The sequence below is a fragment of the Mauremys mutica genome, chromosome 1 (assembly GCF_020497125.1).
Source record: "Mauremys mutica isolate MM-2020 ecotype Southern chromosome 1, ASM2049712v1, whole genome shotgun sequence".
Classification (NCBI taxonomy): Eukaryota; Metazoa; Chordata; order Testudines; family Geoemydidae; genus Mauremys; species Mauremys mutica.
The window spans coordinates 271551173-271577674 of record NC_059072.1 but is presented as its reverse complement, the minus strand read 5'-3'; the positions used below and the strand labels follow the sequence as shown (position 1 = coordinate 271577674).

The following is a 26502-nucleotide window of genomic DNA, read 5'->3' as shown; positions in this document are numbered from 1 at the left end:
AATATGGCCCTGGAGTCTGGCCTTGATTCTTAATAAAATCAGAGCTAAAATCAAAGTTAAACTAAGAGGTAGGGTATTGTACTATTCTAAACTGGTGGCATTATTTATTTATTTTCCCCCATATGCCTTTCTTACCTTTAGGTAAACAAGATATGTGGTCATCCTGTGAGAAAGCCGACATTGTCGCCAGGTTATTCTGATCAGAACAAACATAATCAAGGGATGAAGATGTCTGCAAGAGACAATGAAGAAACACTGGCCAACAGAAGAAAGTAAGACATTAGTTTTACAGCCAGAAAGAAAGAAGAAAGTAAGCCATTAATTTTACCACAGAATAGATTGTATTCAGTACAATGAAATGCATTAGTAGAGAATAAGAGATTGAAAGGAATGCATCTTTACATTTCAATGGTACTACATGCTCTACTACATTTTTTAAATATAGTCATTTTAGAAGACCTAGATTTTTGTTTACTGACATAATGGATGAATGAGCAGGGACATTTACTGTGGTTTAAAGCATTTAGAAGAATTGACAGTGCTGCTAAAACATCAGGGGTGTGTGTGTGTGTGAGAGAGAGAGCCTGCATAATATAGTTAATTGGCATAGCAATGTAGATTACCAAATGTGTCAAAAAAGTGATTGTCCCTTTTATCAGTAGCTTATTTGTATGATGAGGCTAGTGCTGAATTGATCAGAAATAGGAGAGTGAATGGGTTTGTTCTCATATACTCTCCTTTCTAGTGTGCTAAATGCAACTACTGAGCATCTAGGGCTAAATCCGGAAGTCCTTTTTTAGGCTAAAGTCCTATTTATGAGTATTGGGCTTATGCCTATGTAACACTAAGTTAAAATAAAGTAGAGACTTCAGGATTTGACCCTTAATTATGACTGGTGCAGAATTATTACTCCTCTTCCTCCTGCAAAGCTACTTGCAGTAGTATTGCAGTAGCACCTGGAGGCCACAGTCAGGATATCAGAGTATCACAGGAGGAGCCCCATTGTGCATGGTTTTACACAAACACACAAAAACCCCACAGCTCCTCCCCTAAAAAGCTTAGTCTGTAAATGTAGCAGTAGGTAGATGGACAACCCCTACTACTGGCTGTCTTATCTTGTGGGTTCATAAGAAGGATACAGTGTCTGGAGTCTAAGGAGTAAGGTTTTATTAGAACTAAACTGTTACATAAGATGAAGAGGAGCCATATGGTCCTAACTGCTTCCAACCAGTTCTCACAAGCATGTGCTCTGTTCTTAAATATTCTTAACACTGGCATGCATACAATGATGTTCCCCTCTGGTGTTATCTGGACCAGTGATATGCTAGGTCACTCCAGTCCTTGACTCTGGGAGTCAGCCTTAACCTGCTCTGCTATGAGAACCCCCATGCCCGGGCTGTTCACGCACAGCCTCTGGCATGTAAGCTGCTCCCAGCTACTTGCAACCAAATGACACTAGCCAATATCTCCAGTTCCAGACACAACCCTAGGAACCTCTGTCTTGCACTGTCCAGTAATGCCCTCTGGATGCTGCAAGCTTATTAGTTTGTCAATTTAACAAAGAAATTGATATGTATCAGGCTTGTTATCCCAAGGGGAGCCTCTGACATGCTTCAAACCAAATGCATTGCTTCAGGTAGAATATAGTTGATAAATCTGTTTGTTTAAAGATAGATTTTAAGTGATTATAAGTCAAAGCATAACAAATCAGATTTGGTCAAATGAAATAAAAGCAAAATGCATTCTAAGCTGATCTTAACACTTTCAATGCCCTTACAAACTTAGATGCTTCTCACCATAGGCTTGCTGAGTGCTCTTCAGCCAGGCTCTCCCCTTTGATCAGCACATCACTCGCTTGGTTTGATGTCTGAAGATGTAGGTGGAAGAGAGAGAGAGCATGGCAAATGTCTCTCCCTTTTATCATGTCCTTTCTTCCCTCTTGGCTTTGCCACCCCACCTGCAGACTCAGATGAGCATTACCTCATCACAGTTCCAAACTGACCAAAGGAAGGGCGGGGTGACTCCCTCAAGAGTCTAAGGGTATGTCTACACGGGCAAGTTTCTGCACACAAGTTATACCACTTTTATTAAAGCGATGGAATTAAACCGCTGTTGCGTGTCCACACTCTGCTCCTTGTGACGGTGGAGTGCATCCACATTAGCAGCTCTTGCAACAGCAAAGAGAGCAGTGCATTGTGGTAGCTATCCCACTGTGCAACTGGACGCAAGGTGCTTTGGGAAGGGTTTGCAATGCCTCATGAGGAAGGCACAGCGTCACAAGATACAGGTTTCCCAATCCCATTATTCCATTGCCAACTGCTTTTCAACTGAAGTGTGTGGGGTGGGGCAGGGCAGAGTATATGATAGGGAGTGTGTCTGTGTATGGGGAGAGACAGTGTGTTTTGGGGGACAGAGAGTATGTCACCATGCTGTCTTGTAAGTTCAGACAGCAGCAGGAAGCAACCAGTCCTTAGGAAGGGTGCGGGGGAAACCCTGATATCAGCCTGTCTCCCTCCCCAGCTTTCTGCACAGCAATCTGTCTGTCTCTCTCTCTCTCCACACAAACACACACCTGCCTCTGTGTTCAACAGCACAAGCATTCCACATTAATGCTTTGTGTCCCGGAGCAGATCAGCACAGCATACAAGGGCTGTCAAAAACGGAGCTGTGAAAGGGAAGGGGCACCTATCTCCAGGGCAGCCGAGTTCAGAACAATGAACGTAGCTACCAGTGCTGGTACAGTGTCTACATTGGCACTTTACAGCACTGAAACTTCCTGCGCTCAGGGAGGTGTTTTTTTCTGTTATTGAGTCTCCAGAGAGGTTGAAGTGTTCTCCAACTGGTTTTTGAAAGTTACAATTCTTGATGTCTGATTTGTGTCCATTTATTCTTTTGTGTAGAGACCGTCTGGTTTGGCCAATGTACATGGCAGAGGGGCATTGCAGGCACATGATGGCATATATCACATTGGTAGATGTGCAGGTGAACAAGCCCATGATGGTGTGGCTGGTGTCGTTAGGTCCTATGATGGTGTCCCTTGAATAGATATGTGGACAGAGTTGGCAATGGGGTTTGTTGCAGGGATTGGTTCCTGCATTAGTGTTTTTGTTGTGTGGTGTGTATTTGCTGATGAGTATTTGCTTCAGGTTGGGGGTCCTGGACACTCAATAGCAGACTTAAAAGTGGCAATTCTTCAACAAAAAAAACTTCAAAAACAGATTCCAATGAGAAACTGCAGAACTGGGATTAATTTTCAAACTGGACACCATCAAACTAGGCCTGAATAAAGACTGGGAGTGGCTGGGTCACTACAAAAAGTAATTTTCCCTCTGCTGATACTTACACCTTCTTGTCAACTGTTGGAAATGAGCCACCTTAACTCCATTGGCCTCGTTAGCGCTACAAAAGTAATTTTCTCTCCCTTAGTATGCCCTTCTTGTCAACTGTTGAGACTAGGACACTTCCACCTTAATTGAATTGGCTCATTAGCACTGACCCCTCCCTCCCCTCCCCCCCCTTGGTAAGGCAACTCTCATCTTTTCATGCGCTATAATATATATTCTGCTTACTGTATTTTTCACTTCATGCATCTGATGAAGTGGGTTTTAGCCCATGAAAGCTTATGCCCAAATAAATTTGTTAGGGTCTAAGGTGCCACAAGGACTCTTTGTTGTTTTTGCTATTTGTCTTGTTACCCCAAGAACAGACCCAGGGTCCCAGAGTAGCCCTTCTGTTGCTTACTTCTGGATTCCCCAAATGTTAACCTATATTATCTCTTTCTGCAAAGTGAAAGGAGGGGGGCCACCCCAGTGAAATTGCCAAGGTTTACCAGAGATTTCTCTATGCCTTTCAGGAAATCTTTCAGAACAAACTAGATCTGTTCACTCTTGAGAGAAAATGGAGACAACCCTCCACTCAAAAGATTGACACCCAGGCAGTTATTTTCCAAAACGAAAGTGTTTTTCTTTATTTAATGTAACTAATCTTCCCTAGTACAGTTAATCTAAACCTGAATTAAAACATAATCATAAATCCGTTAGCACAGGTATACAAGTTAAGTACCCAAGACACTAATGTCATACAGTTGGAAAGGCTCAAGTGATTATGTTCTGCACATGTTGACCAGTCATATGTAGGACACAGACAGCAATCATAATAAACTCTAAGCTTTATACATAAGTAACATGAACATACCCACCACAGACACTCATCTTTATTATCCGAAGCATACACATTCGTTAACCGTATTTCTATTCTATATACTATACTGTGACAGGCATGCTTACTCTCCAGTTGTCTTCCATCTGCTGTGTCTTAAGGATCCTTTTCTGTTCTGTCCCTGCATTCCATGGCTATTGCTGTCACTCTGTGGTTGCATCTGCTGCTGTTTCTGATTTCTTTGCTCTTTTAGTTTTTTTCTGATCTCTTCTGTGTCATTTTTGTCTCCTGCTCTTATCTTGACTAACTTTTGCCTGCCTACTCTCTGCCTTATATAGAGTTTTTGGCCTGTTCTGATTGGAGGATAAATATGCTAATGCTAGGATTGAAAAATAAGCCAATCACCTTCAGACCACCTCTGATTGGTCCATACTTATAGACCAATCATATCTACTAAATCTACGGTGACCCTCACATGTTTTTGGACTGAATATGCCTGACTGACCCTTCCCAACAGTTTTGGAGTGACCTTTACCTAACCTCAGCCCATATTTGCCCAGCAACACACCAGTCATAAGCTGAACTTCTTGGAATACTGACTGTCCTTGGCTGTGCCCCAACATTGATCGCACACTTAACATTACCAGACTTTTAATAAAGATACTGGATTTATGGTTTACCAGAACCAATCTGAACCCACTAACCCCCTATGACTGCTGAGGTGTTAGTCCTATGACTGCTGAGGTGTTAGCAGGCCACTTCACCTTGAATGGTCTCTTAGAATATGTGTTAACTACTTTATGCTAAACAATCTGTTCCACCTTGTGACACTCTGAGTACCTTTCCCAGACCTGATGAAGAGCTCTGTGTAGCTTGAAAGTTTGTCTCTTTCACCAGCAGAAGTTGGTTCAATAAAAGATATTGCACCTCTACCCCGATAATAACGCGACCTGATATAACACAGGTTCGCATATAGCGCGGTAACCCCGGGGTTCTGGCAGCGGGGTTCGAGCAGCGCTTTAAAGGGCCCGGGGCTCCAGCTGCTGCGGGGAGTCCCGGGCCCTATAAATCATCACTGGAGCCCTGCCGCCGCTACCTCGGAGCTGCAGCAGTGGGGCTCGGCCATTGATTTAAAGGGCCTGGGCTCCTCGCAGAGGCCAGAGCCTGGAGCTTTTAAAATCACCTCTTGAGCCATGCCACTGCTACTCCGGGGCTCCGGCAACAAGGCTCGAGTGTCGATTTAAAGGGCCCGAGGCTCCCCGCGGCTGGAATCCCGGGCTTCAAATCACCACTGGAGCTCTGCCGCCACTACCCTGATGTAATGGGATTTCACCTATAATGCAGTAGAGATTTTTGGCTCCCAAGGACCGCGTTATATCGGGGGAGAGGTGTACCTCATCCACCTTGTGTCTCTAGATAAAAACATTGATTTTTAAATGACTGACTATATATAAACTTTCATTTGTTTTAATTTCAAATGGATAACACTTAATAGAACTTATTCTTCATACTCTTTTTAAGCATCATCTTGTTCAAACATACATTTGTAGCATAATTTTGTCTGTCTCCAACCACTGTGTAGAAGTTAACAGAGTGATGCCTGTTGATTTGCAGGGCATTGAGTATTGCATTGATGACTTTCTACATATCTGTAGGTCGTAGATAATCCTACATATTGTGAAATGTTGAATCATAATAAATACTTATTTATAGTTTCACAGCAGGTCTGGGTCTTCCATTGGGAGATTTTCATTACACTAGCAAATAGTTTATAAAAATGAATATCAAGTTCCAGTTACCAATTAAGTCCAGTAACTTAATAGTTTTTTTTTATTTATTTCAGTACAGAATGTCTCTCCAGTTTTAGGTATCTTGACAATTATTTAAAATAAATACATAAAATAATACTCCAACAGCAGAACATGCCACAAAAATTGAAATAAATTATCCAAACAGTAATTTAAACAGCCAAAAAAATACCATCTCCACCCTAAACCTGTCTTACCCAAAACTTCATCTGCCCCATAAACCATAACCAATAGATAGTCTTTGTATAATAGTTTAAAGTCAGTAAAGAGCTACTGGATATTCAGCACTTCTGAAAATCAGGCCACTTGTGTAGGTGGCTAAGTATTGGAGTTAGGAGCCTACCTTTAGACATGCATTTTTGGAAATATTAGCTTATTGCTACACAGGTAGTGTTGCCTCCCAGAGCAGCAGTCTGTGATTTGGTTTGACTTTCACTGACTGAAAGTATGTTGACAAATTGATTAATAAATGAGAGCCAATAGACAGAGTGACAAAGTGGCACATTCTTCGATTTCTTTTTACAATGAGTAGCAGTTTGATTGCTCATGATTATTAATTGATTGCTAATTTTACCTGTGTGTGTTTGTTTTTGGTAGAGAATTTATGAAAAGTCTACGGCTGTACAAGACATTCTATGGAGGCCTGGCTGATCAGCTGTGTATCAATGAGTTAGCAGCTGCTGATGGGCTAGCATGTTGGAATGGTGAAGATGTCGTAAAAAGGTACTTTTTCACTCTGTGATCTATAAGAACACTTTTAAAAATATTTTTCCATATTTATTTTTTCTCCAAAATTATTTCCAGATGGAGTAACAGTAAATATTTGTATTTTGGTTAAGAACCATTGCTTTAGGCAAATCTTCCCCTCTATCAAGCTTAAAATATTAAAATCTGTCCACGTCTTTGTTTTGAGGAAATATGAAGCTTAGTGGTCCTCCAGCGTTTTGAGCTACCCATTTCTAAAGCTCACCTGGCTGGCATTTGTGTTGGCTATTGAGAAAAGGTAGGTTTAACATTTGCAAAATTAAGTCAGAAGCAGGGGAACAGAATTTTTGTTTGACACCGTGAAAGTTCAAAGCTGGTATGTTTAAATGCTCCCTCTAGTATTTACAGCATGGCAACAAACTTCAACCATTTATTTAAAACTTTATCTGACTGTAAGGAATAAAATAATTCTTAATGAATGTGGTTTCTCATGAGAGTGCTAAAAGTTAAGATACTAAGATAAACTGTTTTAAAGGTGAAACAAATAAATGATTGAACAGTGGCTTGGGAGCAGTCATTCACTAGCAATGTTACAGAACTGATCTTAGCAAACTACCAAGCTCCTGGAAGTAAATCTTTGGAACCAATATATTTTACAGTTCACAAAACAAAGGCATTTTGGATGACAAGAAGGTTTTCAGGAAGCTATAGTTAATTCCTTGTGCGCTATTCGTTCAGTTCCCAAAACAGGCATAATTTTGAACAGGAATACTTGGGGGAGATTGGGACCGCAGCACTAGCTAATTCATTATAACTAATGTTTGTCAGTATCTTCTGTTTTTCATACCAAACTGAGCTAGTACAAAATAGAGTGACATTAGCTTTTTATCTATATATCCAAAGTCTATATGTGATGTATTGTTTAGGTCACCCAGAACGGTGTTACCTCTCTTCTTCAGCAAGAGTGAGCTTTGCTGCTGCTAAGCTGTGTGTCAGCATCCTAACAAATGAGCATGTCTGTCTTGCCAGCAAACTCCTCAGGCCTTTGCCAGTCCCAACCTGGCCTTGCAGGTAACAGTCAGTGAGCCCCAATTCCTGCGTTCCTCAGATACGTCTTTCTACAGTGCCCAGGCCTCTCACTGGATGCTCACAGACATTAAGTTCCTTGTCTCCAAAGAGATGGAGCACTCACCAGCCTGTTAGCTCAGCTGAGGAATTCACCCTTCAGTTTAATACCAGAGAACTGAGAAGATTTTGTAATAAAATAAGCATAAGTTTATTAACAAAGAACAAATATTTAAGTAATAATAAGTAAGAACAGGAAACATGTTTATCGGTAAAACCACACAAAACACGCTTTCTAGTGACTAAAACAACTTCAGCAAGTTACAGGCTTTGTCTAAGCAGGTTTCTCATCTATAATCAGTTCCAGCTACTCTTCATTTTCGGGGCAAAAGGGTCCACTTTTTATGAGCTCAAAGGGCGCTGCTCCCCACCTTTGTCCCCTAGGTAATGGATTCCAAAATGGCTTTCTCTTTCTGCATATATTTCCCAAAGTCTATTGCAGGGGTCGGCAACCTTTCAGAAGTGGTGTGCTGAGTCATCATACATTCACTCTAATTTAAGGTTTCGTGTGCCAGTAATACATTTTAACATTCTTAGAAGGTCTCTTTCTATAAGTCTATAATATATAACTAAACTGTTGTTGAATGTAAAGTAAATAAGGTTTTTAAAATGTTTAAGAAGCTTCATTTAAAATTAAATAAAATGCAGAGCCCTCCGGACCAGTGCCAGGACCCAGGCAGTGTGTGCCACTGAAAATCAGCTCGCGTGCCGCCTTCAGCACCTGTGCCATAGGTTGCCTACCCCGGTCTATTGTCTCTGTTTCAAGAGCCAGAAAAGCTTCTTGGGGGTGTGCAGGCTCCATCCCTTGCTGTGAGTGTTAAGTGGTCTTCCTCCCTCCATGTTTTTTAGCTTGATGGCCTCATTTACCTTACATGTAGATGTACTTTTCATTGTCCTCTGAGGTATTACCTGGTTCGTTTACATTGGAGACACAGGAAAATAGGTGAAACAACATTCCTTTGTCTAGAACAGGCTGGGCTGCCTGCTTGCAAAATACCTTTTAAGTTCCAGCACAGAACTATAATCTTTTGTAGTACATCATGCAATAGTATTAATGACAAGTGTGTTATCAGTTTGCATATTATAACGGACATGACACCTTTTAGATATAGATTATGACAACGTGTGTTGGTGCAATGTGTGTGTCAGGCCTGATGTGAGTTATGGTATGCCCTCTGCCAGTTGTCATTGAGGGGACCCCCCTCTCCCTCCCAGGTCACATTATAAGACAGTAGGAAGTCAGAGATAATTGATAATGTGTGGTATATGCTACAGTACTTGTATCTTTAAATATGTTGCAGAGGAGCATTAGGTTTAGCAGGGGGAAGTCTAGAAGGTGAGGGTTGTTAACCCTTCTTAATGAACAAAGAGGGTTGGTAGTGGATCCCAGGCCTTCCCATTCCACTAGGCTCTGGCGCAGGGCCTTGTAAGGGTTACCAAGTATCCAGTACCCAGGGGTGCCTTAAGGCTGCCTGCCTGGGTCACTTCCTACCACCCACTCTCTTGTCAAAATCTTGCAGTCTGTTGCAAAGTAGTGAGAAAAAAGGTACCAACTGAACCTTCGCCCCCCTAGGCTTGGCAAGCGTCTCCTTTCCAGGAGAAGGCTTCTACATTGCCCTTCCCCTCCCTCAGCAGTGATCAGGGTAAATCTCTTTTTCTGCTTTATCTGGTTCCCTCTTCAGCTCTGCCTGCAGCTAGAGCACAGTCTGCAGGTGCAGCTGGAGGCTGTAATTTGGGCACAGAGTTGCTCCTTAACCTCTTCAGTTCTAGCGCTGAGTTTATATATCCTGTCACACACCACTTTCTAGGAAACCTGTACACACATACTCAAGTTTACTTGCTCGACTAGTCTTACTGCTTGCAATGGGACTACTGTGCTTGCAGGATTGAAGCGTAAGAGCTCATTGAAGTCAATTGGAGTTTTTCTCTCAAATCTTCACAAAAATCATCTTTGCTAGATTATAAATATTTGCCTTCTCTGTCTCAGGTTCCATCCCAGCTCTGCTTCCTGTGTCTGTTGTCCTCCACTTGCTCTTCAAATGAAGTATAAGCAAATCAAATGAAGTATAAGCAAATCAAATTTATGAATGTGGATGAAAATGTTACACTACTTAAAGATTTACCAGTGGCTGAATATATGATGTCATTACTTTATACTGCTTATTGTTTTACCCTTAGTATCACTTACATCTCTTCCCGCCCCCCATGTAATCAAGTATTATAATACACGTTTACTATTACATTTTAAAATGAAATATTAATAGATCCTTTAGTTTTTACACAGGATAAAACTCCCAATTAATTTCATGCTCCTGTATTGTTTTAAACTAATGCTACTTGGCATTTATAACATTGATGCAGTGATGACCCAGATAGCATTCTGTTGAAATTTCAAATAAATATTGGTAAAGAACAGTTATAGATCTGGTTTTAATTATGCTTTAGCTTCCTTGTTGTTCTTAACATCCACGTGTCTATCTGATCTTATACTCTGCTACTTTGGCAACTTTATGCTGTAAATTTCTGGGTTTTCTTAGTAATTATTTTTGCAAAATAGAAAAATCCTTTTAGTTTCCATGGTTCAAACCTAAAGTTATAGGTTTCACCAAGGACTTTGAAACTCCATCTCTCACACTACCTGATTAGTTTAAAAGTGGGTGCTGTTTGATCCTGATTTAGCTTTTTCACTATAGCTTTGTTTATTTTTTGTTTGTTTTTGCATTGTTTTTTGTTAAGCTTGGCTGTATGTTTTAGACGCAAATTTCTGAAAAAACTGGCAGTGCTACGTACACAATATTGAAAGGATGAAAGAATGCTGACTTTAATTGTGGGGAGCAGGATTCTCTGGTTCGTTCACCATGTCAGCAAATGTTGACTGTCTGTCCTGTCAACTCACTGAAGCATGAAGCCTCAGCTTGTTATAGGCCAGGGGTAGGCAACCTCTGGCACGCAGCTAGCCAGGGTAAGCACCCCGGTGGGTCGGGCCAGTTTGTTTACTTGCCGCGTTGGCAGGTTCGGCGGACCGCGGCTCTCACTGGCCAATGGGGGCTGCGGGAAGCGGTGCGGGCCGAGGGATGTGCTGGCCACGGCTTCCCGCCACCTCCATTGGCCTGGGGCGGCGAACTGCAGCCAGTGGGAGCTGCGATCTGCCGAACCAGCCGACACGGCAGGTAAACAAACTGGCCCAGCCCGCCAGGGTGCTTACCCTGGTGAGCTGCGTGCCAGAGATTGCCGACCCCTATTATAGGCCCTGATTAAGGAGTCTGTCACTATTCAGCAAAGCATTTAAGCCCATGCTTAACTGTAAGTACATGCTTAATTTTCACTGAAGTAAATGGTAGTTAAGCACATGCAATTTAAGCACATGCCTAAAATTAAGCATGTGCTTAATTGCTTCCCTGAACTGGGGCCGTAGAGTGGAAAGTAGGATCTGTGACAGAGGAATCCTAATGTAGGAACCCTCAGGCAGCCAAGTATAGAGAGAAGGGTAAGGTTGGAGTTTGTAATAGTTTGTTACTTTTAGTAATAAAGCCAAACTCTAATTTTTTAACATTATGTAAAGTGTGTGTAGCGTTCTGTTGGAGCACTGTATGATGAAATCCCTGATGTACTTCCTGAGTCCACTCATTTCCCTCTGATGGTAGAGATGACTTTGCTTGAGACCAGGGCCGGATCTACCATTTTTGCCGCCCCAAGCGCGCAAAAAAAAAAAAAAAGCCACCCGAACGGTGCCGCCCCAAGAATGGACGGAATGTTGCTCCTCAGCATGTGCCATGCCAGGCACGTGCTTCCTCCACTGGTGCCTGGAGCCAGCCCTGCTTGAGACATACGGGTGTGTGGGTTTTGTCCCCCATCGCCAACTCCCTATCCCCTTTATCTCCTTTTTCCCTCTTATCCTTGATCCCTCTCATATGCTGCATATCTATTTAAAACTGAGTTCTTTTATGATTTTATTGTAAATGGCACTTGTTTTAGGGCAATGACTTGAACAAGGGATGCAAATTCCAAGGGTCTAGTCACATTAAATGGTTATGCCCCCCTTTTGTTTGTAGAACAGGTTTCCAAGTATGCTGACTTGTTCACACAAAAAAAGTAACTAGGTTGAAGAAACTTGGCATGGAGAAGCAGAGGGAGTAGATTCCCAGCTGAGAGACAAAAGAGAAACAAAAGGTTTTATTGCCACTATAATCACATCCTTCTCCCCACCTCATCCCCAGCTCAGGCTACTTATTAACTTGTATTAAAAATTCTGGGAGGTATTGTATTTTATTTCACAAAGTTAGTTACATTGAAGTGAAAATGCATCTACACTGCATAATAGAGGTGTGTGTTTGTATAATGTAGAAACTGGAGAAAGACTACATGATTTTCCTGTCTATGGTGAATATGAATCCTGGTTTGAGTACTGCTGAACTATCCCTGCTTCATACAACTTACACTTGGCTCAGAACATCGTCTTTAGGAATGCACCAAATGGAATCAAAATGTATGTAATTTAAATTAATGTGACAAGGGAGAATGCTGCCTCTGATCACTCTATAAGGGGTTTATCCTATCTTCCTGCCTCCACTTAGGATCAAAGTCAGTTCTACTCTGAGACTCTTCACTTCTCATTGACTTCAACTGCTTATGTCTGGGCTGAATTTGACTCTTTGTGTATGAGCCCACAACACCTAAACTGGATGGGCCAGATTCATACCTGATGTGCATCTCCATTGACTTCAGTGGATAAGTGTGCATGTGTGTACACACACGCTGTCAGCACAACAGGTTGGAATGGAAGTCAGGCCTCGTGGTCAGAGTCCGAATGATAGCACCAAGGGTTGAGACAGACTTGGAGTCAGGAATCAGAGCTGAGGTTGGAGCTGGGTTACCAGGAGTCAGGGAAAGACAGGAGCAGGGCTGGTTCTGAGACAGGAACAAGGCTGGAACATGATGGGAACAACACTGGGGTTCAGGATGGGATCTGCCCTGGAGCTGCAGAGGAGCTAAGCTGGAGCAATTCAGGGAGGCAGAGAGTCTGTGGGCACATGGATTGAGCAGCTAAAAAGCTGCTGTGCTAGGGTTAAGACTGGCCTGCTGCCCTCCTCAACCTGATCCTATTATATTTATACAGTTTGGGACAAAGACATTTTTAACTACACCAGAAGCAGGAAGCCTGACAAACAATCAATGGGGCCACTGGACAATCAAGGTGCTAAAGGAGCACTCAAGGAAGTTAATGCCATTTCAGAGAAGCTAAATTAATTTTTTACATTGGTTTTCACTGCCGAAGATGTGAGAGAGATTCCCACCTTACATATTCCTCTTAGGTGACAAATCTGAGGAATTGTCCCATATTGAGGTGTCAATAGAAGAGGTTTTGGAAAAGGTCTGAAGGAACTCAAATATGAAATTGCAGAACTACTAACTATGGTATGTAACATATCACTTAAATCAGCTTCTGTACCAGATATCTGGAGGATAGCTAGTGTAACACCAATTTTTAAAAAAGGCTACTAGGTGATCCTGGCAATTTCAGGCTGGTAAGCCTAACATCAGTACCAGGCAAACTGGTTGAAACTATACTCTACATAGCTGCAGAAACTGAAATGTGCCCCAGAATTTAGAATGTGTGTCCTGCTAAACCAGGAGCTCTCACTGTGGTGTTTAGAACTACTTGGCCATAGTATATGGTACAAAGTAATCAAGACAGAAAATCTCTCACCTCCTTTTTATATAGTGAGCAGGGCCGGCGCAACACATTAGGCGACTTAGGTGGTCGCCTAGGGCGCTAACATTTGGGGGCGGTGACTGGGGTGGCGGAACCTTCCGCTGCCTCTGTCGGGGGTGCCATTTCAGGGGCAGGACCTTCCGCTGCCTCTGTCGGGGGTGCCATTTCAGGGGTGGGACCTTCCGCTGCCTCTGTCGGAGGCGCCATTTCGGGGGCGGGACCTTCCGCTGCCTTTGTCGGGGGCGCCATTTCGGGGGTGGGACCTTCCGCTGCCTAGGGCGGCAAAAAAGCTGGCGGCGCTCCTGATAGTGAGTCTTCACATTAAAGGCAAGCAAAACTCATGGTTTTTTTTAACTCAGCTTTTGAACTATGCAACAAACACCCATGGAGTTGGCACCAGTGGGCCGTGTGTTTTGAGACCCCTGCTCTAGAAGGTACCTCATAGAAATGGCGTGAGACTTGGCGCACATTACCATATGCATGGCATTCAAGTTAGAGGATATACTGCTGCTGTGCTGCACTGGGAGCTCTTGCATAATGTTGCATTCAGTGTTTTCTGAACAATTTCTTGTCTAAGAAACTAGAGAAAAAAAGTAGCAGTTCTTCATTTGTCCGTGCAGCCAGACAGATATTTTAGTATGTGTGATCATTAAGTTGTAAGTTCATTTCAAAGTATGCGTGTTCTGGATCCCAGAGCTCACTGCCTTCTAAGGAGCATATGACATTCAAAATGAAGAGCCCTGGGCTTCAGCAGAAATGTTTCCAAATCTTTTGGGCTTCTCCACTTCCATCTGAAATGGCTTTGTTCTTCATACTTTACGATGGTGAAAGCTTAAGTGCTCTTGCCCCAGTGTTTCGCTGAAAGAGTACCCTGGTAGTATATTCTCCTCTATATCCTTCTCTCTTCTTTTATTAGTACTGTTTCCTTTATATTTTCACTCTCCTACCCTTTCATAATTTTTCTTCATCTTAGCACATCTCTCCACCTCCTTTCTAGATTCTCCATGTTGATTTCCTTTTCCTTAGGTTCCCTTTCTCTGTCCCTCAACACTTTTCTCTTTGCACTCTCTGCTGCTTTGTTTTCACTCTAAGGAGCTACATTAATCATGAAATAGTACTGACAAAGTGGACTTCACCATTTTATTGTGCCTGCATTTTCCTCTGGTGGCCCTAGAAATAACTTTAGAAAACCTTTTAGGTCTGTTGACAAGTATACTAGAAAAGATCCTTTCTTGTACTAGAAGCTTTTGATGAGAGAGTATGTTGTCTGCATTTTAAACAAATTGGAAACTTAAACAGTCTTTTCACTACCGGTCTAATTATCCTCTTAAATATGAATTCAACTAACCATTCCCTCACAGAAAAGGCAGGGCTTTTATCACAATGTACGTAGGGGTGAAATTTATCATAATCACCATTAGTTTCAGGCACATCTAAAGGAGATCACAGTTGACATTGCATGATCCTATTGAGATAGATCAAAGAGGAGCAGTTAAACAACACAACAGGATTTTTTTTCAGAACTCACTATGCTAATATTTGTTCGAGCCACATCCATTCTGATTAGATCATAATCATTCACTTTTTAGATCTGTTCTAAATGCTTTATTCACATATTCACTCTGCTGCCTGTAGCAGCACAAACATAAGCAAAACTTTAGACAGTCATTAAATGTGGAAGGGTTTTTAGCATTTCCTTTGAGAAGTTGTTTCCTGGTGTTGCTGCATCTTAGGTTGCCACCCAGTGGATATAAGTACATATTTCAGTTGTTAAAGATTCAGAAACAGAAGCAGAGCAAAATATGTGGGTAGCCTTTTGCAAATTTAATGCCTGCTTTTATCACTTTAAGCAGCTTAAGTTCAATTCAAAGGACTGAAATTTAAAATTTAAAATTACAGAAATTTAAAATAAAATGCTCATTTTTGACTGAACTTTCATTGTGTAGTTTTATTTTCAATCAACATATTATTATAAAAGATGTACGATCTGATTCACCACTAGGTTACTCCATCTCCATCAGTATAAAACTGGAGTAACTTGGCAGTGAATTAGGTCCCAAATTTATGTTTTATTGTCTTAGGAAATTTACAAAAAAAATTTGTTTTCTATATAAGTTCAAAATTTATATTTATGCCATAGAATGTTAAAAAATCTCTCATAATTCAAACACTTTCTCTTTCTGGTTCTGTACTAGTCCCAGGTATGAACTCACATAAGTGGCAATAAAAGAGTTCTATTCACAGGACAAAGAAAAGCCACTACCTTTCCTCTGGGAAGCCAGCCTTGCCACAGTCCGTCAGTGCCTTAATTTTTTCTACGCTGGACTATAACACAGCAGTATGTATTTGCATGGGACTAACCATCAGGGCCGGCTTTAAGCCAATTCCTTCGATTCCCCGGAATTGGGCCCCGCGCCTAAGAGGGCCCCCCTCCCTCCCCACTGCTGGGTGTCTGCTCCAGGTCTTTGGCGGCATTTCGGTGGCGGGGGGGAGGGGAGGAGATGTCCACTGTGGGTCTTTGGCATTTCGGCGGCGGGAAGTCCTTCGATGCCATGGAAGACCCAGAGTGGACCCCCTGCCGCCGAAGCCCCAGACTGCCGCCAGATATTCAAATTGGGCCCCACCGTTCATAAAGCTGGCCCTGCTAACCATGCTTTTCATATCAGGTAATGAGTTTGGCCCCAATTTTTCACTGTATCTACCATCAATGGTAGCAACAAGAGTTCTAGTGGGAAGAGGACTTCAGGAAGTCACTGGAGTTTAACTACTGCACTACCTTAGCTAGTTCAAAGCAGGTCTGCGTGATGGTACTTGAACACTGGTGTCTGCCAAAACCTTGTCTATACTGGCACTCCACCTTTGCTGCAACCAGTGGGACTGAATCAAAGGTAACAATGTGGGAAAATCTAAGTTAAAAAGCTTTTTGTAGTCAGGGCATCAGAAGCTTGATATAGACTAGAATGCTGTGCATGCCTTCTGAGCAAAGTGGGTTTTATGTTCATGGTGTACACAGAAAGAAGTCAGATAAAACATAAAATTATTCTTGTGGGAAGTTTGCAAAATAACACTACTTTATTCTTAGAATTTAGAATGATAACACACAAGAAATCTAAAACAGAGGGAAATAAAGTAGAGTGCTCCATAAAAAAGTGTCACAACTTAACCCACCTTACTCTGGGATGACTCTCTGCAGACTGACTCTGATTGCAGACAGACAATTTCCTACAGAGCTCCCTAGCCTGCAAGTGAGACCAGGAACATAAGAATGGCCATGCTGGCTCAGACCAAAGGTCCATCCAGCCCAGTATCCTGTCTGCTGACAGTGACCAATGCCAGGTGCCGCAGTTGGAGTGAGCCTAACAGGTAGTGATCAAGTGATCTCTCTCCTGGCATCCATCTCCACCCTCTGAAAAACAGAGGCTAGGGACACCATTCCTTACCCATCCTGGCTAATAGCCATTAATGGACTTAACCTCCCATGAATTTATCTAGTTCTCTTTTAAATCCTGTTATAGTCCAAGCCTTCACAACCTCCTCAGGCAAGGAGTTCCACAGGTTGACTATGTGTTGTGTGAAGAAGAACTTCCTTTTATTTGTTTTAAACCTGCTGCCAATTTCATTTGGTGGCCCCTAGTTCTTATATTATGGGAACAAGTAAATAATTTTTCCTTATTCACTTTCTCCACACCACTCATGATTTTATATACCTCTATGATATCCCCCCTTAGTCTCCTCTTTTCCAAGCTGAAAATTCTTAGCCTCTTTAATCTCTCTTCAGATGAGACCCATTAGAAACCCCTAATCATTTTAGTTGCCCTTCTCTGAACCTTTTCTAATGTGAGTATATCTTTTTTGAGATGAGGAGACCACATCTGTACACAGTATTCAAGATGTGGGCATACCATGGATTTATATAAGGGCAATAATATATTTTCCTTCTTATTCTCTATCCCCTTTTCAATGATTCCTAACATCCTGTTTGCTTTTTGGACTGCTGCTGCACACTGCGTGCATGTCTTCAGAGAACTATCCACGATGACTCCAAGATCTCTTTCCTGATTAGTTGTAGCTAAATTACCCCCCATCATATTGTGTGTGTATAGATGAGGTTATTTCTTCCAAAGCAACAAAGAATCCTGTGGCACCTTATAGACTAACAGACGTTTTGCAGCATGAGCTTTCGTGGGTGAATACCCACTTCTTCAGATGCAAGTCACTTGCATCTGAAGAAGTGGGTATTCACCCACGAAAGCTCATGCTGCAAAACGTCTGTTAGTCTATAAGGTGCCACAGGATTCTTTGTTGCTTTTACAGATCCAGACTAACACGGCTACCCCTCTGATACTTATTTCTTCCAATGTACATTACCTTACATTTATCCACATTAAATTTCATTTGCCATTTTGTTGCCAATCACTTAGTTATTTGAGATCTTTTTGAAGTTCTTCATGGTCTGCTTTGGTCTTAACTATCTTGAGCAGTTTAGTATCATCTGCAAACTTTGCCACTTCACTGTTTACCCCTTTCTCCAGATAATTTATGAATAAATTGAATAGGATTGGTCCTAGGACTGACCCTTGGGGAACACCACTAGTTACCCCTCTCCATTCTGAAAATGTACCATTTATTCCTACCCTTTGTTCCCTGTCTTTTAACCAGTTCTCAACCCATGAAAGTATCTTCCCTCCTATCCCATGGCAACTTAAGTTATGCAAGAGCCTTTGGTGAGGGACCTTGTCAAAAGCTTTCTGGAAATCTAAGTATACTATGTCCACTGGATCCCCCCTGTCCACATGTTTGTTGACCCCTTCAAAGAACTCTAATGGATTAGTATAGGGTGACCAGATGTCCCGATTTTATAGGGACAGTCCCGATTTTGGGGTCTTTTTCTTATATAGGCTCCTATTACCCCCCACTCCCTGTCCTGATTTTTCACACTTGCTGTCTGGTCACCCTAGATTAGTAAGACATGATTTCCCTTTACAGAAACCAAGTTGACTTTTGCCCAACAATTTATGTTCTTCTATGTGTCTGACAATTGTATTCTTTACTATTGTTTCAACTAATTTGCCTGGTACTGATGTTACACTTATTGCTCCGTAATTGCCAGGATCACCTCTAGAGTCCTTTTTAAATATTGGTGTTTACATTAGCTCAGGGTTTCTCAAACAGGGGTCGCCGCTTGTGTAGGGTGTTTACCTGCCCATCCGCAGGTCTGGCCGATCACAGCTCCCACTGGCCGCGAATCGGTGCTCTGGGCCAATGGGAGCTGCTGGAAGCGGAGGCTTTCCCCCATCTGTTAAGTGCTAGCAGTCTGGATCCCCTTTGGTTTAGGTGGAGCTCATCCTTCCTGTATAGGCTCCCTGTATCCCAAAAGTTTCCCTAGTTCCTAATAAATCTAAACCCCTCCTCTCTACAGTATCATCTCACCCACCCATTGAGACTCTGAAGCTCTGCCTGCCTACCTGACCCTGTGCGTGGAACTGGAAGCATTTCTGAGAATGGCACCATAGAGGTCCTGGATTTCAGTCTCTCCCCTAACAGCCTAAATTTGGCCGCCAGGACATCTCTCCTTCCCTTCCCTATGACATTGGTACCTACATGTACCACAACCACTGGCTCCTCCCCAGCACTAGAAATCAGGGCTGCCCAGAGGATTCAGGGGGCCTGGGTCAAAGCGGGGAAGCGGACATTAAAAAAAGGCGCCACCCACTGCGGCGCTTGTACTCACCGGGTGGCGCTCTGAGTCTTCGGCGGCGGTGGGTCCTTCACTTGCTCCGCGTCTTCGGTAGCACTGAAGGACCTGCCACTGAAGTGCCACCAAAGACCCGGAGCGAGTGAAGGGCCTGCCGCCAAAGTGCCGCTGAAGATCCGGACCACTGCCGGGTGAGTAAAAATTAAAAAGGCGCCTCTAGCCAGGGAAGAGATACTCAGCCAGGGCTCTCGGGAGCCCTGCGGGGCCCAGGGGAAATTACCCCACTTGCCCCCCCATTGGCCGCCCTGCTACACATAAGTCTATTTAGATGCCTTGAGAGATCTGCAACCTTCGCACCAGGCAGGCAAGTCACCATATGGTTCTCTGGTCATCACAAACCCAGCTATCTATGTTTCTAATGATCGAATCTCCCATTACTAACACCAGCCTTTTCTTAATGACCGGAGTTCCCTCCCCCCGGAGAGGTGACCTCAGTGCGAGAGGATACCCCAACATCATCTGGAAGGAGGGTCCCAACTATGGGAAGGTTTCCCTCTGCTCCTGTGGACTGCTCTCCTTCCCTGAGCCTTTCATCCTCCTTAAAAGCGCAGGGGCTGTCTGACCAGAGGTGGGACAATTTTACAGTGTCCCGGAAAGCCTCATCAACATACTTCTCTGCCTCCCTTAGCTCCTCCAGTTCCTCCACCCTCACCTCCAAAGCCTGTACACGGTCTCTGAGGGCCAGGAGCAACTTGCACTGAATGCACACATACGCCACCCACCCACAGGGGAGGAAATCATACATGCTGCACTCAGTGCAATAAACATGATAGCCTCCAATCTGCTGCTGGGCTTCTGCCTGCATTTTCTCCTACAGCTACCTACGTTAATGATAGGATTTTTGTTTAAATCAAGAAGTTTTAATTATAGTTTAAAGGTTTCAAAGAATGTCAAGCCCCTTACAAATTGAAGTTTTCTGTACACCACAGTGGACTAGTGAGAGCATATTACATCTGCTTTCACAATAACTTTCTGTCACAATTTCACAACAACTTTCTGTCAGCTTCTGGGTTAAATTCAAGATCCTGGTTACCAACTACAAGGTCATAAATGACACAAGGTTTCTCTACACTGCAATTAAAAACCTCTGACTGGCCTCTGCCAGCTGATTTGGGCTTGCGGGGCTCAGGCTAAGAGGCTGTTTAAAGGTAGATGTTCGGGTTTGGGCTGGAGTCTGGACCCTGTGAGGTTGGAGGGATCCAGAGCATGGGTCGCAGCCCAAGCAGGAATGTCTGTCCCAAAATTAAATCGCCACTCAGTCTGAGCCCTGTGAGCCAGTCAGCCAGCACGGGCCAGCCGTGGATATCTAATGATCTGAAGGAAGAGGGGTTTAAAAGCATGGAAGATTGCCAAAAGGCAGAACAAAAGAGGTAGGTAACCCCAACAGGAGTTTATAAAGGGACTTAAGGGAGGGAACTGGGGAATGTGCTATTAAGAGGAGAGAGGCTGCTGTAGGGGCAAGGTAGCAAGGGGGTGGAGGACCCTGTCTAACTACCAAAACACAGCTGATCCCCCAGGAGACACTGCATTTAGGATGTTTTGTATGATGGTACTCTCCTGTAATTTACGTGACTAAGGATAAAAGAGCATAAAGATGTTGGAGAGTAAAAACTGTATGCACATTGATGCTTCACAATGGCTGCACATCCCTGAGAGAATTAAACTGTAAACCAGAACCTTCACATCTTTTGGGTGGAGTTCTGGGAGAGGGATGCATTTAAGTATGTGGGAGCCTGAAGAGTCAGTGCTGTGCCAAGAAGGGGTAGGTGGCTGGGGAATGGGCTCCAGCACTTGCAGGGGATGCAAAATAGGTGGTCTGCTCCCAGGAGTTGTGCCTGAAGGGCAGAGATTGGACTCCGTTCTGGCTCCAGGGAATCAAAATACCCATGGGATCCAGAGAGCAGAGCACTGGATTCTCCTTACAAGAATAGTAGTGGGTGGCGAAGAAGGGGAGCTCACTAGGATCTGTGACAGAAAGAGATCAGATTAGTCTGGCATGATCTCCATTTGGCAAATCTGTGTTGTATTACATCATCAATTCCCTGTAGCTTCTTGAATTTATGTTTTTTTTCCTTCAAAATTTGTTCTAAAGACTTTCAAATTACTAAGGTTTGACTAACAGGTCTGTAATTGCCTGGATCACTTTTTCCCCTGGATCACTTTTTTTTTTTTTTTTTACATAGGTGTTATGTTAGCTATTCTACAGTAATTTGGTACCAACCCTGATTAGACAGGTTTATTAAAAACCATTGATACCAGATTAGCAATCTCACATGCCAGTTTTTTGTATTTTGGGATGGAAATTATCCAATTCTCCCTCCCCCCGCCACCAATTAGAGTGCATTAAGATCTTTACATTTTTCTTCTTCCACTTTGGATGTGGTAATTTCCTTTTGTATACACTCGGTTCTCTCAGCCATCCTGCCTATATTCTATATTATCATCCTAATTGAACACCAAGGCAAAGTGTTAATTTAGTTTTTGAGCCATAACTAAATTATTTTTATCTTCTTCCCATCCACACTACACAGCCACACAAGGAGTAAGACCTTTAGCTGCGCTTGCTCAGTATTTCTGATGCCCTAATGAGCTAGTTGGGCTGCCTGTTGGACCAGCAGGCCAATTCTGAAGCTCAGCAGCAGCAGTAGTAGCTCACTGACTGCTCAATGCATATGCCCACGGACTCCCTGCCTCCCTGTGCTTTTCTCTCCAAGTCCTGCTCCTGCTTTGCTCTTCCACTGCTCCAGGCCATATCCTGCCCTGCATGCAGATTTGTGCCCATCCTGTTTCAGCCTTGCTCCTGCCTCAGAAGCAGCCCTGCTCCTGCCTTCCCTGACTCCTGGTAACTCAGCTCCGACTTCTGACTTCGACTCTGTCTCAACCCTTGGCTCTGGCATTCGGACTCCAAGCACTAGGCCTGACTCCTGTTCTGACCTTTAAGCATGACTGCCTATGACCCAGTCCACTGACACTTATTCTCTTTTTATTATACAACTAAAAAGCCTGTTTATTTTAATTTCCTTGGCTAGCTCTAATTCAGCTTGAGTTTTAGCAAATTTCACTTTATTCTTACATTTTATGACCTCCAATATGTAGCTTTCTGTACTAATCAATCTTTTTTCCATTACTTAGGGTCTCCCTGCTTACTTCTGATACCCTTTTGGAGGAGATTATTCATCCAACTGGACCTCATCTTACAAGTTTTTTCCTCATGCTTGGTGTAAAAATAGCAGATAGTTTTTGTACTATAAAGAAATACCAAGCCTGCTCCACCTTTAAGTCCTTGAGCTCTTCAGTCTGGTTGACTTCTGTAACTAATTGCCTTAGTTTCCCAAAATCTGCACTTTTGAAATCAAAACCCATGTTTGATGACCTGTTTTTGATTATACTTCCATTTAACTTAAAGTGAATCAACTCATGATCATTTGATTCAAGGTTTTCTGTGACCAGCTCTTCTATGATGTCCTCACCCAAACCCAAGTCTAAAATTTTATCACCTCTTGTTTCACTGACTATTTGATAAAGAAAATTGTCATCTATCACACCCAGAAATAATCATGCCATTATTACCATTATTAGTAGTCCAATCCATTAGTAGTCCAATTATTCATTGACCAATCTATATCTGAAAAGTTAATGTCTCTCATTATGACACAATTCCTAGCAGTATTTATTGCTCTTAGAATGTTAAAGAGATCTCTGCCCATGTCTGAATCTGACCCTTGGAGTGTATAGCAATCCCTAACACGATCCCTGTAGAACCTCTTTTACAATCATTCCCCAAAGGGATTTGGACCCAGACAGACTCTGTATTATACATATTATCACTTCTTATTTCTTCAAAGTTTACCTCATCGTTGATGTACAAGTTGGTACAATGCTACCCATCAATTTTATCATTATTTCTACTACTAACCCTAAACAATTCATATCCTTCAATACCTGTATTCCAGTGCTATTCCATTTGTTTCTGTAATCTTTCCTGCACCAGTAGTTCTAGTTCTTCCATTTTATTACCCAGACTCCTTGCATTTATGTACAAACCTCTCAGTTGTTTCCCTGGTACACTACCCAGTTTTCTAGCTGGATTAGTTATAGTCCTTTTACTAACTGTATTGCCTACCTGACTACTATCCCAGTCAACTTACTTTATTCTCCTTGCTGTCCATATTCTTATCTTCTGGCAATCTTCTATCCCTTGGTATATCTTCATTTAGCAGAATTTCCTCTTCATGTGCTTTGAAGCCAGGCATGGAACTCACAAAATCTTTCCCAACCTTCTCCCTTCCTCACCTAGTTTAAAGCCCTTTTTATTAATTGTGCCCATCCTGACCCAAAAGATTAATACCCCAGTTACTCAAGTGGAGTCCATCAGTTGAGAAGTCTTCTTTCTGTGAATATATCTGAAATGCTGATTAACCCAAAACCTTCCTCATAATACCAATCCTCGATTCATTGGTTGATATTTATTATCTTGCTGCACCTTCTTCTCTGGAGACCGAAGTATCCCACTGAAGATAACCAGAGCTTTCACTTGTTTGAGCATTTTACTCAGTCTACTGTAATTGTCTTTGATCCATGAATCTTTGCTGCCTGTTGGGCACTGCTAATTAGTGGATTTTTTCCCTGCTTCCACCAGTATCCTTTTCAGTCCCATGCCAACATCATATATCTTTGCTCCTGGAAGACAGCACACCATTCTGTACCCCATACTGTTCTGGTGACAGGCCTGTTGACTCTTCTTAGTATTGAGTCCCCAATCACATAGATCTGTCTTTTCCTGTTGTTGGTATGAATCTATCTGATCTTTCTTGCAGTCCCCCATGCATCATCTTTATTCTTCCTTAGGGTCTGGTCCCTAGCTAACTCCATTGTCTCTCTTCTGTAGGGACTGGCATCCCTTCTTTTCCTCCTCACCCCCGCATCTTCTCCTGATTTCTCCTCCTCGTTCCCCAGTGAAACAGGTGTGTTATACAACTCTATTTCACCTCCATGGGTCAGTCTCTTCATCTGTTTTGTCCTTTTGATCATGTCCTTCCATGGGTCACCCTCCTTGACTGACATTCTGCACTCCAGGTGTTTTTGTTCAGCAGGTGACTGCAAATCTTTAATTGTCTGTACTCTCTCTTCTCTCCTATGCTGAGTTATACCTTCAAAGCCCCTTCTGAATTCCATCATTGTCTACAGCTGCATCTCTGATCCTTGGCTCTTCCCGGCCATAAGCTCTATTAGGCAACATTTCATGCATAATTAGTTTCCTTCAGATACCCAGTCAAAGATTATATACATTCCACAGCGTCTGTGTCTGACCATCTTCTTTGTCTCCTCTCTTCCTAAGTTCATTTCTGGTGTTGCCTCAGTGGCCATTATCGACTTCTCTTCCTAATTCTTAGTCACAGAGAAAAACAGAGGAAAAAATTTGCACAAGTTCCCACCTATAAACTCCCACCAAAACGTTGCTGTTAGCTGCTTGCATATCTTGGTGGACTATGCACAAAAAATTAAGATTTAAGAATCTGAAGTACCTGATACTTGTGCTGACAGTGGACCCTTGAAATGTGATGGTTAATGTGAAGACTTGCAAATAATTATTTCAGACAGTTCCATGGTGTAAACCTCTTTAATGGTGAAACAAAATGCAGATAAGTGATTTTTCTCCAAATAGAATGGATGATTCCTTGCTTCAGTGGGATAATCATCATGTGCAAGTCACTATATTAGAATGTTTCTCAGCCTTAATTGCTCTGTCAGTTACAATTAGAGGTGCTAATGTAGCTGTGAAATGCTACAAATTGCTTGCAGCCTTTGCTCCCTGCTTACTCTCAGCCTGTTTCTCACAGAAAGAAATCAGGAGGAATGAGTTTTCTTGCTGAACCTGTGAGATATCTTCAGATATGAGCTGTTGTTCTGCAAACAAGTTGGGATTTTTTTTTGTGCTGCACATTGTGGTATACCTGTCAGAAGACAATGGAATCCCAACTATATATATAAAATGATGGGGTCTAAATTAGCTGTTACCACTCAAGAAAGAGACCTTGGAGTCATTGTTGATAGTTCTCTGAAAACATCCACTCAATGTGCAGCCACAGTCAAAAAAAGGAAACAGAATGTTGGAAATCATTAGGAAACGGATAGATAATATGACAGAAAATGTAATATTGCCTCTATACAAATCCATGGTACGCCCACGCCTTGAATACTGAGTGTAGATGTGATTGCCCCATCTCAGAAAAGGTTCAGAAAAGGGCCACAAAAATGATTAGGGGTATGGAACAGCTGCCATATGAGGAGAGATTAATAATACTGTGACTTTTCAGCTTGGAAAAGAGATGACTAAGGGGGGATATGATAGAGGTCTATAAAATCATGACCGGTGTGGAGAAAGTAAATAAGGAAGTGTTATTTATTCCATCTCATAACCCCAAAACTAGGAGTCACCAAATTAAATTAATAGGCAGCAGGTTTAAAACAAACAAAAGGAAGTATTTTTTTTACACAACACACAGTCAACCTGTGGAACTCCTTGACAGAGGATGTTGTGAAGGCAAGGACTATAACAGGATTCAAAAAATAACTAGATACATTCATGAAAGATAGGTCCATCAACGGCTATTAGCCAGGATGGGCAGGGATGGTGTCTCTAGCCTCTGTTTGCCAGAAGCTGGGAATAGGTGACAGGATGGATCACTTGATGATCATAAGAACATAAGGATGACTATATTGGGTCAGACCAAAGGTCCATCTAGCCCAGTATCCTGTCTTCTAACAATGGCCAATGCCAGTTGTTTCAGAAGGAATGAACAGAACAGGTAATCATCAAGTGATCCATCCTGTCACCTGTCACCATTGCCATTGGCCATCTTATGAATTCTGGGGCTTGGAGTTAAACTAAATAATTCCCAGGAATCTTCTTGTTTCATCCCAACAATTAAAGCCAAAAGATCTTGCCTGATCTTTTTACTAACACATGGCATAAAATTTATCTCAATAATTCATGCATCAAATCTAACAACTTGAATTAGAGCATATGAGTAATATGACAGTCTCATGATTACATGAAGTTTTGCTTTCATTATGCACTGAAAATATTTTTAATAGAAACAAAGCTGGACTTTTTCTTTTCTTTGGGTTACCCAAAAGACCATTGTGACTGCACTCCATATTCTTTATGGAAATATGCTTATGATATGGATATGGCATAACTGAGATATATTTCATGCAGGATGGCTCATGTGAGA

At 42.4% G+C, this 26502-nt stretch overlaps 1 protein-coding gene across 1 annotated transcript in view; it reads left to right on the top strand.

The window, feature by feature from the left end:
* The window catches only part of GPC5 (glypican 5), a 1065559-nt gene that overhangs the window by 253212 nt on the left and 785845 nt on the right, over nucleotides 1-26502 (top strand). Inside the window, exons 4-5 of the mRNA XM_045010137.1 lie at nucleotides 142-272; nucleotides 6564-6689. Of these exons, the coding sequence (XP_044866072.1) occupies nucleotides 142-272; nucleotides 6564-6689 (257 nt within the window). The remainder of the gene's footprint in view (nucleotides 1-141; nucleotides 273-6563; nucleotides 6690-26502) is intronic.